Below are 12,779 nucleotides of genomic sequence, written 5' to 3'. Positions count from 1 at the left end.
CTGTATCACCGGTCTTAGGTAGGCAGCTGAGTCTAGCCTGAATAGTAGCTTCGGTAACCAATATCTGACCTCCTCATAGGTGGACTGAATCAAGGGTATGTCTGAAGAAGTTACAGTAAAATTCCTTAACCCATGATGAGTTTATCCTACCTAGCTCCTCATCAATAAAGCCTAGGCTCATCCCCTGATTACGTGTCATAATGGCTTGCCTCAAGTCAGTTGGGATGGCTAGTTTCTTCTCTATATTCAGATTCTTCTTCCGGTATGTCGAAAAGCAGAGCTCACAATAGAGGTTAGGGAACCGGTGAGCGTCTATAAGCGGTAGCTGTTGGTTAGGTTTATCCTCGTCATTAAGAGGGTTCTTGGCATAGTCATGGTAGGGAGAAAGAGTGGAGTGAAGTTTCTTGCGCTTCCTAGAGGTAACTTTGGCTTTTCCTCTATCGGCCATCCTGAAAAATAGATATACAGGATAAAGACAATTAAGCCACGTAGAGGAAAACAAAGCAAGGCATTAGGCATATACAGAAGGCAAGAGGATTGGCCTATTCATGGAGTGAGTCAAAAAGAATGAAGACTTGGAATGCAAGCAAACAGAATATAGAATTCAAATCAACTACAAACCAAGAAGTCATGCAATAATGATATAATGCTTGTTTGTTAACCAACCATAGTCATCATGCCCAAAAGAATATAAGTGTTAGTGAGAAAACTAAAAAGAGAGTGAGAATGTTAATGAGGTCAAAAGTTAGAAAACTAAGTCATATATTATTGGCATGATAATTAAGGGGCTTAACCAAGAGATGCTCAAATAAGTATATAAAGAACAAGCATGCCCACAATCATGAGGATGATGCATTCATTGATGATGAAATATGAAATTGCATAAAAGCATACAATGGAAAACGAATCATCAACAATGCCCATGGTTACTAAATGTGCAATAATTGGTGGTGCAAGGTTGAGACATGCACTAGTGTAACCAAAAGCAGGTTGGAAACAATATCAAAAAAGGTTACACTAATGGAATGTACCAATTATTGCAAATGAATGAACCATATCCAAGAAAATTCAAGTCAAGATCAAATGGTGAGCTTAGCATAAGTCAAAAATCATTTGATTTAACTTGAGAGTGAAGGCATATGAAGGTTCAATGCAAATCACAAGAAAAAAAAGTAGACGCGGAAATGCCAACCAAAGTAGCCTAAGAATTGAACTTGGTGTAAGTCGAGGAAAACTCAATTCCACACGTGCGCGTACATTGCGCGTGCGCGTGGATGATGCATCTCAAATCTTTGGCTTTTCCATGTGTTCTCCACTTTGCATGCTTTCCTCTTCACTCATTTGATCCATTCCTAGCCTTTTCTACGTGAAATCACTTAACAAACAAATCAAGGCATCTAGTGGAATCAAAGGTAAATCAAAATCATCAAATTAGAAGTCTAAAAGCATGTTTTCACATTTAAGCATAAAATGAGGGAGAATCATAAAATCATGCTATTTCATTGAATAAATGTGAGAAAAGATTGATAAAATGCTTTAAATTCAACACAAAAACAAACGCTAAAAAGGGGGTTTATCAATGCTTAATTGCTTCTTGAATTACTTGCTATACATGATAATCACTTGTGGTTTACTTGTATGAATTACTTGTGTTTCCTACTGAGATTGAGGAGCTTCGGTTGGTGGTGGCAATTGGATCGCATGGCAGTTAGGCTAGTGAATGCTGTGGGACAGCGATGAACTGATAGTTGGAAATCTCCTATGTTAGATAACCTGTTTAAGGATTTTGTTATCTTGTTTTATAAGCTTGAATATTATGGTTGATATGGAGTTCTAGGATTGCCTCTGGCATCCCGGAATCTTATACCTTATATTACTGGGTACTGTTACCATGCTGAGTACCTCCGATTCTCATACCATATTCTGTTGTTGTTTTTCATAGGCAGGTCGTAACCCACCTCAGTGAGTTACATGATGGTGACAGAGTGGAGGATCTTTATCATATTTTGGAGTCGTTTTGGATATTTTGTTTACTACTCTCACTTTTGTATCTTTATTTGCCTTAGAGGCTAACTTTGAGAGAGATATTGTATATGCTGTTTTAACTTTCAAAACTCTGTTATATTTTTATATATATCTAGTCGGCCTAAACTCCGTGGTTTGAGGCTAGTACTTTATGACTATTATACTCATATATCTACATAAGCCTTGTTATCTTGTATCTATATCTTGTTCCTTTAAGCTTGTAACTTCGTGTGAATGTTTTTCATTTTTGTAACTCTTTTTTTGAGCTTATTTCTTCATCGGGTTTCTAGAATTACTATCTTCACTACAAGAAAAAGGCGTATGGCCACGCTTTTATGAGGGTGGCAATTGATTAGGAATTTGGCCACGCTTTTTCTTGTCACGCTTAAAAAGCGTGGCCATAGAGAGAAATAGAGACACTTTTAAAGCGTGGCAAAAAGTTTTTGTTCTTGGCACGTTTTTAAAGCATCCCAATTTCTAATAACTCTATTGGCACCCTAGAAAAGCGTGCTAAAAAGGTTCCACTAAAAAAAAGAAACTCCCTCCTAAACACGGTACGCTAAGTCACTAACTCATTAGACTTCTACTCTTCTCCCCTATTACACACTAACGCTCTGAAAACCCTAACACTCAAACAGAGCTCATCCACGGCGCTTGCACTCTCTCATCTATTGGGGCTCCCTCCATTGTCTGCCCTAACCCGTTTCTACTGGTGCTCGCACTCCCTCAGTGCTCACTACTTATCGCGTCAATTAGCCAATGGAAATCTCCTTTCATTCCTCTGTGCCACCAGTCTCTGGCCTCCTTCCTCTATCATCTTTTCTCATCTGCTCTACCGCCTTTGCTCCTTGTGTGCTCTGCTTCACTTTGTTGTTTTCGCCTCCCCTACCCTCTTTGTTGTTTATGTCATCTCTCTCTAACTTCTCTGTTTCTATCTCTGCATCTAGAATGTAGCCTTAGGTAAATTATTTGGTCAAATTTTTCTTTGATCTGTTTATTTGCTCTTGAATTTGATTTTTTGTTTTTATTTTCATGGTCACCGGGAATGATGGAAGTTTTGGTTTGGTGAACAAGGACCTTCTCCAGAACATTCTGGCGAGGCTCCCGGCTTGTTAGTTCACTTTTGCTGCTTGCATCAGTAAATCATGGAGCTCTGTCTGTAATCGAATCCTTACTCGTTCAAAGCTCTCTTCTGCTCTTTCTCTCAATCCTTCACTTTCCGTGAGTTTCACCTATTTCCCCCAAATCAAAACATTTCTTAAAAGCTAGGGTTAATTGAAAATGTAAATAGAGCTTTATGATTATATCATCTTATTTTTGGAGTAAAATTTTCGAATTTGTACTGAATACGGTACATGTTATGTTCTGACAAACTTAGGAAGATTGCATTTTTCCCTCAAATTGGTGATATATATGGAAATGAATTTAGTGTTTGAATTTATGATAAGGACTAATTTTATGTCTAGTATTTTTTCTGAGTTACCAATTTGAGCATTTACCTTTATTATTTATCTTTTAGATAACTCAAATTTATCATCAAATATGAAAAAATTTGGTATGTGTTTCGACAGAAACGATGTTTGTGTGCATGTTTGATATTCTTAAGTGAATGGCATGGAATAATGTGTATGTGTTGAATTTCCAGCATGGCGCGGAGGTTGTTGGCGGCACTGGCAGCCATTTACATAACCGTTGCCACACTTTTCGGAGATTCTGTTGACTGCTTTGATGGTGGTGGAAAATCCGAACCACAGTCCATTCTCTACGACGAGCGCATTCTCCCCGCCGATTACCCCTGCGCTAAATACATGGTAACCCCTCACTCTCTATACCTTACTTCAACAACCACTTCACTCGACCTCTTTTTTCTTTCTCTCTTAAACATCGAATATTTGATATTTTAAATTGATATTATTTGCAGTTGCTGAAATTCAACCTTTAATGCTTTGATTTGTTAATGCTAAAATTGGATCATTTAGATTATTATTCATTTGTTGTTATTATTGTCATTATTCATCTGCTAATATTGATAGTGTCTTTTGGTGTTAGCTAATAGCTAAGTGTTGGAGGGTTGTTGTTTTAATTTGTCTTGTTTTGTGTATTGATTTTCATATAATGTGCTCCAATTCTTTTATAGTGGACATATGTACCCTTTTAATTATAAACTTAATTTGTACACAACCTTATTAATATATAAAAAATTTAATCATAGATTTTTATCAAATAAATAGTCATTTTGAAAAAAATTAAGGGTAAATTTGGTTTGTATTTTTATTTTTGATTCTTATTCAGTCTTTTCTAGTTTTAGAAATTTATAAAAGAAAATTGAAATTAAACAATAAAAACAATAAATTTATTAAATAGAATTTTTAAATTACATTATCTATTTACAATAAAGCTAGATCAATTATTCAAAGGGCAAATTGGCCATGTATGCTTATTAAACAAAGTACAATAATCTTATAATAAAGAGTTCTAGGATGAGTAACCATATCCTCTTTACCATGAGTTTTCTTCCTAAGCTGTGGTTAAATGGTGTACCACCACCTGCAAGACAATACGTTCAAACATGAGTCCTACAACCTATATATACTTGAGGCTAATAAATGATCAAATATCAAATTATCAAAGTTTTTTTTTAAAAAAAGAATATTAATGTGACAGTGGATACACTAAAATAGTTTGCCTAAGGTGCTTACTTGGATTGGTGGGAATGCTTTGTTCATTCCTGAAAAAATTTCCAGGATCAACAGCAGTCTTGATCTTCACTAAGGTGGGGGGGGAGATTAAACTGAAAATAATATCAGTGCATTTATAATGAAATGCTTCTTGAAGTTTTGGTCATAGAATTTAACTAGCTTCTTTTTTTATTTACCAATGTCATTTTTAATATCCTAATTCCTGCTCTCTATTAGGCATTCAGTTCACTGTTTTCACTATACAAACTGCTTTGACTAATTTACTTAAATTACTGAGAAATTGAGATAAATCGATCTTAATTAACCAGTACAATCATTGGCATTTACAAAATTTCAGAGCTAGATTTCCTGTTGCGGTGCGATTTAGTTTTTTCATATTTACATGTTTCCAATATCCACTTGAAAGGCATAATTAATGATACCATTTATGGGTAAGCCACTTAAGGTTCTGTGGTTATAAGATTTGCAGGTAATTTCTATGTTATATATTCCAGTGTTGGTATTGAATCTGCTTTAATTTTATTTCCCAAGATGTGACAGCAACAAAAAGAAATGAATTTGAGGATTATTTTTTGAAGCGAAAGTTGCTCATGGGAATATATGAGAAGGGTTTTGAAAGGCTTTCTCCTATCCAAGAAGAAAGCATTCCAATTGCTCTTACTAGTAGTGACATTCTTGCAAGGGCTAAAAATGGGACAGGCAAAACAGCTGCATTTTGCATCCCTGCACTCGAAGTAGATTTTCTAGAGCTACAGAAACCCAATTGGCTCGCTCTCAATTGCGTTGGAAAGTAAACATCCAAGGATTTCCATAAATATATAATAGTCCATACTTTGCATGAGTTTTGAAGACGCAAACTGGCGTCCAAACGCTAGTTTGTTGCCCTATTCTGAAGTTAAACGCCAGAAACAAGTTGCAAACTAGAGTTAAACGCCAGAAATAGGCTGCAACCTGGTGTTTAACTCCAAGAGAAGCCTCTACACGTGTAAAGCTCAATGCTCAGCCCAAGCACACACCAATTGGGTCTCGGAAGTGGATTTCTGCATCATTTACTTATTTTCTGTAACCCTAGCTACTAGTTTAGTATAAAAGCTACCTTTTAGTGATTTATTTTATATCTTTGGACGTTTAGTCCTCAGACCGAGGTCTTGGTCATTCTGGTTCCCCCTCTGGGGCCGAAGCCAATGAACACTATTATCACTTATGTAATTTCAACGGTAGAGTTTCTACACACCATAGATTAAGGTGTGGAGCTCTGCTGTTCCTTATGAATTAATGCAAAGTACTATTGTTTTCCTATTCAACTCAAGCATATTTCTTCTCTAAGATATTCATTCGCACACAAGAACATGATGAATGTGATGATTATGTGACGCTCATTACCATTCTCACCTATGAACGCGTGCCTGACAACCACTTCAGTTCTACATGGAAACAAGCTTGAATGTGTATCTCTTGGGTTTCTAATCTAATATTAAAACCTTCGTGGTATAGGCTAGAATTATTGGCGGCCATTCTTGAGATCCGAAAAGTCTAAACCTTGTCTGTGGTATTCCGAGTAGGATCTGGGAAGGGATGACTGTGACGAGCTTCAAACTCGTGAGTGTTGGGCGTGTGACAGACGTAAAAGGATCAATGGATCCTATTCCAACATGATCGAGAACCGACAGATGATTAGCCATGCGGTGACAGCGCCTTTGGACCATTTTCACTGAGAGGACGGGAAGTAGCCATTGACAACAGTGATGCCCAACATACAGCTTGCCATGGAAAGGAATATGAATGATTGGATGAAAGCAGTAGGAAAGCAGAGGTTCAGAAGGAACAAAAGCAACTCCATACGCTTATCTGAAATTCTCACCAATGAATTACATAAGTATTTCTACCCTATTTTATATTTTAATTATATTTTAATTATCAAATCTCCATAACCATTTGAATCTGCCTGACTGAGATTTACAAGGTGATTTGTCTTTCTCATCAAATTAGCTGTTGTATGTAATGTTCTGCTGAAGCTTGGCTGTCCATTGGCCATGTCTAGTGTTTTGGACTGGAGCTTTCACTAAAAGCTTGGCTGGCTAGTAAGCCATGTCTAATTCCTGGACCGGAGCTTTAGACTAACATTGCATGATTCCTGGAATTCTTATTAAAAATTTTGAAATCCTTATTTTTCTTTTTCAAAATAATTTTTTCGAAAAATCCAAAAAAAAAAATTTACAAAATCATAAAACCAAAAATAATTCTGTGTTTCTTGTTTGAGTCTAGTGTCAAATTGTAAGTTTGGTGTCAATTGCATATTTTTAATTTTCCTTTAATTTTCGAAAATTCATCATATGTTCTTCATTAATCTTCAAATTGTTCTTAATGATTTTCCTTATTTGATCTTTAAATTTTCTTGTTTTGTGTCTTTTCTTGTTTTTCATATGCATTTTCAAATAGTTAGTGTCTCAACATTAAAAATTTTTAAGTTTGGTGTCTTGCATGTTTTTCTTTTCTTAAAAATTTTCAAAAACATGTTCTTGATGTTCATCTTGACATTCAAAGTGTTCTTGGTGTTCATCTTGACATTCAAAGTGTTCTTGCATGCATTGTGTGTTTTGATTCATAATTTTCATGTTTTGAGTCTTTTTGTTGTTTTTCTCTTTCTTCATTAAAAATTCAAAAATAAAAAAATATCTTTCCCTTTTTTTTTGCTCATAAATTTTGAAAATTTAGTTGTTTCTTATGAGTCAAATCAAATTTTCAATTTAAAAATTCTATCTTTTTCAAATATTTTTTTTAAAAATCAAATCTTTTTCATTTTTCTTTCATATTTTCGAAAATTCAAATTGATTTTCAAAAAAATCTTTTTTCTTATTTTGTTTTATATTTTCAAAATCTTTACTAACAATTAATGTGATTGATTCAAAAATTTTAAAGTTTGTTACTTGCCTATTAAGAAAGGTTCAATCTTTAAATTTTAGAATCATATCTTTTAGTTTCTTGTTAGTCAAGTAATCAACTTCAATTTTCAAAATCAAATCTTTTTAATTTCCTTTTCAAATCTTTTTCAATTTAAATTTTCAATCATATCTTTCAATCATATCTTTTTCAAAACTTAATTTCAAAATCTTTTCTAACACTACAAGAAAAAGCGTATTTATCGACGAAAAAAATCGACGGCTATCTCTCCCGTCGATATTTTTCGACGGCTTGCCGTCGATATTTAAAAAAAATAATAATTAAAAATAAAATAATAAAATCGACAGTCTTGTCGTCGATTTTTTGATGATGCATTAAATCTCTTTTAATTATCATCATATTGTAGACGAAGCGGGGGATGAAAATACTTTTATATTAAAATCGACAGACATAGCGTCTATTTTTATATTTAAAATATCGACAACATTACCGTCGATAAATTTAAACGTTCCAGATTGTTTCTTAAAATACGAAGCGGGGGGTGAAAATACTTTTATATTAAAATCGACAAACATAGCGTCTATTTTTATATTTAAAATATCGACAACGTTTCCGTCGATAAATTTAAACGTTCCAGATTGTTTCTTAAAATATAAAGCGGGGGATGAAAATACTTTTATATTAAAAATTTAAAATCGACAGACATAGCGTCTATTTTTATATTTAAAATATCGACAACATTTTCGTCGATAAATTTGAACGTTCCAGATTTTTTTTTAAAATCAAATAAATGATGTGAATTGAATGTATAAAATAGACGCTAAGAACGTTGATTTTTTTTCAAAATAAAATCGACATACATACCGTCGATTTTTATTGCTAAAAACACGAGTCCGCGCCCACTTCCCGCCCCGAGTTCAGAAAAAAAATTTTTATCATTTTCTTTTCTTCTCTTTTCTTTTCTGCATTCCACTTCTTTTCTGCATTCAGAAACACAATTTCAGACCACTTCACGGTTGCGCCACCATCACTCAGTTTGCTCGCGCCGCCACTGTCGCTCCTCTTGCTCGCGCCACCACTGTCGCTCCTCTTGCTGGCGCTGCCTGTCGCTCCGTTGCTGCCGTGCCACACAGTCGCTCCTTCTCTCTGTTGCCGTCGTAGCTCCTCCTACTTTGGTCCTTCTCCGCTCTCTCTCAATCGAACTCACAAAAACCAGGTATCATTTTCTGACTGTTACTGAACTCTTTTCAAAGCCAACTTCAGTTTCATTTGGAAATCCCATATTTCAGGTGTAAACTATGACCTAATTGTAATATCCTATTTTCTAAATCTAGAAATTCTGGTCATGTTTATTCTGGTCATAATTTGCTGCTTCATGAATTCTTAATATATTATTTCTCTGCTAATATTCTTTCTCTGCTTAATTGAAATGATTGTGGTACTTATTTCATACTCTCCTTTTGTACTGATTTTTGGTTAGGGATTTTACTTTTGTTCTGATTTGGATTTTGCTTTTGTTATGATTTGGCTTGCTGTTTGTCTTAAATAAATAATTTAAGAAAAACTTCTTTTCATCATAAATGCATTATGAATGTTTTTTTTTAAAAAAGAAAAAAAAATCTTTTGAAGAGCATTGTTTTGTTACTTGTGATCTGTTTCTATGCATCAATTCTCATCCACTGTAGTTAGTTAACGAATGAAGTGCTGGCTCTGTTATTTTTTGATTGAGTAAGAAGAAGGAGTGAGTAAGAAAAACCCCGCCTGAGCATGAGACTGAACCATTTTCTAAGTAGTCCTTGAATCCTGGTACAACTTTGTTGTTGGACCATTTTGCTTCTTGCAGAAACGATTTTCACAAATCACACCACTGATATCATAAGTATAGACATATCAATCAATTTATGAATCCTCATAATAATTGTGTAGATAATAGTGAAAACATTAATTTAGGAATCTAATTAAGAGTTAATAAGACTTGATTAAACTTAGGAAAAGTATAGTACATACAGCTTTTTTGAGATAGGGAAGCCACTTGACTGCATGATCTTTGAAGATATCAAAAGCCATTTCATTGATAGTGGTATAAAGCACTAGGAAGCACAATATCATGTAGTCTGGAAGATTGTTAATGGTATTTACATCCCATCTGATATAAAAGCATGCATATAATAATAATTAAATTTTGCCGCATTAAGTTATTGTTATAAATATATACTAAATAATATAATAAAGCAACCTCTCAATAGCATCCGTGAAGAGAACATCAATTCTCTTTTAAAGTGGCTTGATTCTCTTTTTCATTTTTCTGCATTTGTTATTTTTCATTGGATTTTGGCTAATAATCTTAATGAGTGGCCACCATTTTCATTTTACAACTTGGAGTGCTGAATTTAATCAATCATTTTGAATAGCAATTAGAGTGAAACTATGGTTGTGACTTCTGTCTTGTCAATTATAGTGAAAACTATAAGACATTACTATTGAGTAGATATGCTTGCTTACTTAAAGAAATCTTTTAATGGTTCTTGTTTCTATAAATGTAATGTATTTCCCCTCATCAATTTGATAGAGAGGGAAGAAAAAGAATGGAAGAAGCTCTTCTTGGAAGCCAGATTCAGTCACTATAAAATAACACCATATTTGGTATGAGGTCACTCATTGAAGTTTATCCTTGAATAATAAAAGGCAGCGATATTGATCTATACATTGCTTTATTTTGTTAGGAGTTAAATCTTAGTCATATTTCTGTTAATGATCTAGGCCTCTGCTTTATAACAAGCATATACAATAGCAGTTTATATTGGGAGCCTGTTGTAATAGTTTCTCTCTCGGTGCTTTATAAATAACATTAAACAAACCTATATTAAGCTTCAAAGTTCAAACAGCCTGTGTTTTTGTGCAACAATCTTGTGCTGTTGTGCATATATATTTCATTCTTTTGTGCAACCACATTGCAGATTGTTGGTATTTAACACCGGCGCTAAGATTCTTGGTATTTAACACTTGCTGCTTGATTGAAGGTTGCTTGGTGGCTTTACATTGGAAGATTGTTGGTAGGGTGTGGGATGGGCCTTCTATCTTTTGTGGTAATGTTAAGATTCATAAACTTTCTTATAATTTCAGTTCAAACTTTAAATTGCATTCAGCTGATAAAGTCAAAAGAAACACAAATAATTTTTTTCCCTTTTATATAACATAACAGGTTCCAGTTTATGTAGCAGAAGTAACACCGAAGAATCTCCGAGGAGGATTCACCACGGTTCATCAGGTAAAGTGATAAAATATTCTCTCAAATGTCCTTTTACTTGCATCATGTTTTACATATTTCATGCATTGCATTATTCCAAATCCTTATTATTATGTTGACAGCTTATGATTTGTTGTGGGGTATCATTAACTTATCTTATTGGAGCATTCTTGAATTGGAGGATTTTGGCTCTGATAGGTAAATGACCTTCTTTCTGGTGTTGTTTTAATAAAACATGAAATCAAACAACTGGGTTGATGGAACTGCTCACATCTTTTTCATTTTTGTCTCAGGAATCATTCCTTGTAGTGCACAGGTTCTGAGTCTACCCTTCATTCCTGAGTCTCCTAGGTGGCTGGTTAGTTGTTCCTAGTTGTTTACTATCATTCAAACAAGCAACTAATCATTCTTCACTTTTTATTAAAATGATTGGAATTGCGAAATGTCACCGATACTTACAATCTTCTGCAGGCAAAGGTTGGTCACTTGGCGGGGAACGAAAATTCTTTATAGCTCCTTAGGGGAGAGAATGCCAATGTTTCTCAAGAGGCCACTGAAATTAGAGTATATAACAAGCGTTTGTTCATTCGAGTGCTAAACTCGTGTGTTACAATCTATCTAGAAAGCAGAAGAAGCAAGGAAAAAGATACCACAAAGTCTAACACACTAACATGCACTGTTTTGGTAGGATTATACAAAAGCACTTCAGCAGCATTCAAAAGCTAGCATTATTATATTAGCACTCAGCACTTATTATTATGTTCCCCTTCCTCTAACATTTCTTCAACTGCTTCCTTGAATCTGAGGCTTGCACTCAGCACTCATGAAGAATGTGGTGGAAGCCTGTTTGTGAAGGTGTACATGGAAGGCATTCCAATAGGGAGGAAACTCGACACCACTATTCTCTGGGGTACAGAGATGGATGAAGTTGTAGTTCAACCTGGTGAGAGATGCCATGTCCTCACTTATGAAGATGAAGAAGGAGATCTTGTTATGGTTGGGGATGTTCCTTTGGGAGTAAGTCATCATCATCATCTAAATTCTCTTCTTTCTTTCTTTCTTTAATGAAACTAATTGATATTATATGTTGATGTTGGTGTAGGATGTTTGCTTCCACTGTAAAGAGGTTGAAGATCACAAGGGTAGACACATTCATTACCTCTTGATAATGCAGATCTCTATATGTTTTGGATTAATTAGGTAGCTTCAGGGACACTACTGAGGTTTCCAATTTTGTTCTTAGTACTACTACTACTAGTGTAGTCTTAATTACAAGTGTTGAATCATCAAAACTATTCACAAAGTTAAGTCCTCAGTTATATATACTACATGCATACCTTGCTCACTAGTCACTACTTTCTTCTTTCCTTCAACATGTATAATTAATTAATTAATTAATCCTGTTGTACATTCATTCCTAATTAGTGTATGTCACAGCTTCTTTTTATTAATTAGCTTTTCATAACGGCAAAAGATAAATTGACATATACACATAACAAGTATGAACTAGAAACAAGTAAAGGTTATATTGGCAAAATAATATAGTATAAATTTTATTTTTATATTTAAAAGTTTATTTGTCTTGTTATCTAATATTCTGTATAAATTTTATTTATATATTTAAAAGTTTATTTGTATTAATTGTTTACTATTTTTCAAATAAAAAAAATAATTAAAACATATAACTATTAAAATTGACGGCAACTGTGTCGATTTTATTGAATCAAATATCGACGGCAGTGTTGTCGATTTTATTAAGCATATTATAGACGAAACTGTTGTTGATTTTATTAAGCATATTATAGACGAAATTATTGTCGATTTAATTGAATCAAATATCGACAGAAATGGCGTCGATTTTATATAATAATATCGACGGAAACTTTGTCAATTTTATTAAGAATGTA

General features: G+C 34.1%; 1 protein-coding gene across 1 annotated transcript; it reads left to right on the top strand.

The window, feature by feature from the left end:
* Positions 3,672–11,977, top strand: LOC107616757 (solute carrier family 2, facilitated glucose transporter member 7-like). The gene is made up of 7 exons (XM_016318688.2): positions 3,672–3,836; positions 8,518–8,841; positions 10,646–10,711; positions 10,828–10,893; positions 10,995–11,070; positions 11,166–11,230; positions 11,344–11,977. The coding sequence occupies exons 1-7, from the start codon at positions 3,672–3,674 to the stop codon at positions 11,383–11,385; spliced, it is 804 nt and encodes a 267-aa protein (XP_016174174.2). The 3' UTR covers positions 11,386–11,977.

This window comes from Arachis ipaensis, chromosome B09 (genome assembly GCF_000816755.2).
Source record: "Arachis ipaensis cultivar K30076 chromosome B09, Araip1.1, whole genome shotgun sequence".
NCBI lineage: Eukaryota > Viridiplantae > Streptophyta > Magnoliopsida > Fabales > Fabaceae > Arachis > Arachis ipaensis.
The sequence above is the reverse complement of the archived record's forward strand: the minus strand, read 5'-3'. Positions and strand labels throughout refer to the sequence as shown.

What these genes read in the sequence shown, in the direction of transcription:
- LOC107616757 (XM_016318688.2), top strand. Translation starts at nt 3,672, where the DNA reads ATGGCGCGGAGGTTGTTGGCGGCACTGGCAGCCATTTACATAACCGTT. An exon ending in ACCCCTGCGCTAAATACATG is followed by an intron (nt 3,837 to 8,517) that starts GTAACCCCTCAC and finishes TAAAAACACGAG; the next exon opens with TCCGCGCCCACTTCCCGCCC. An exon ending in GATTCACCACGGTTCATCAG is followed by an intron (nt 10,894 to 10,994) that starts GTAAAGTGATAA and finishes TTATGTTGACAG; the next exon opens with CTTATGATTTGTTGTGGGGT.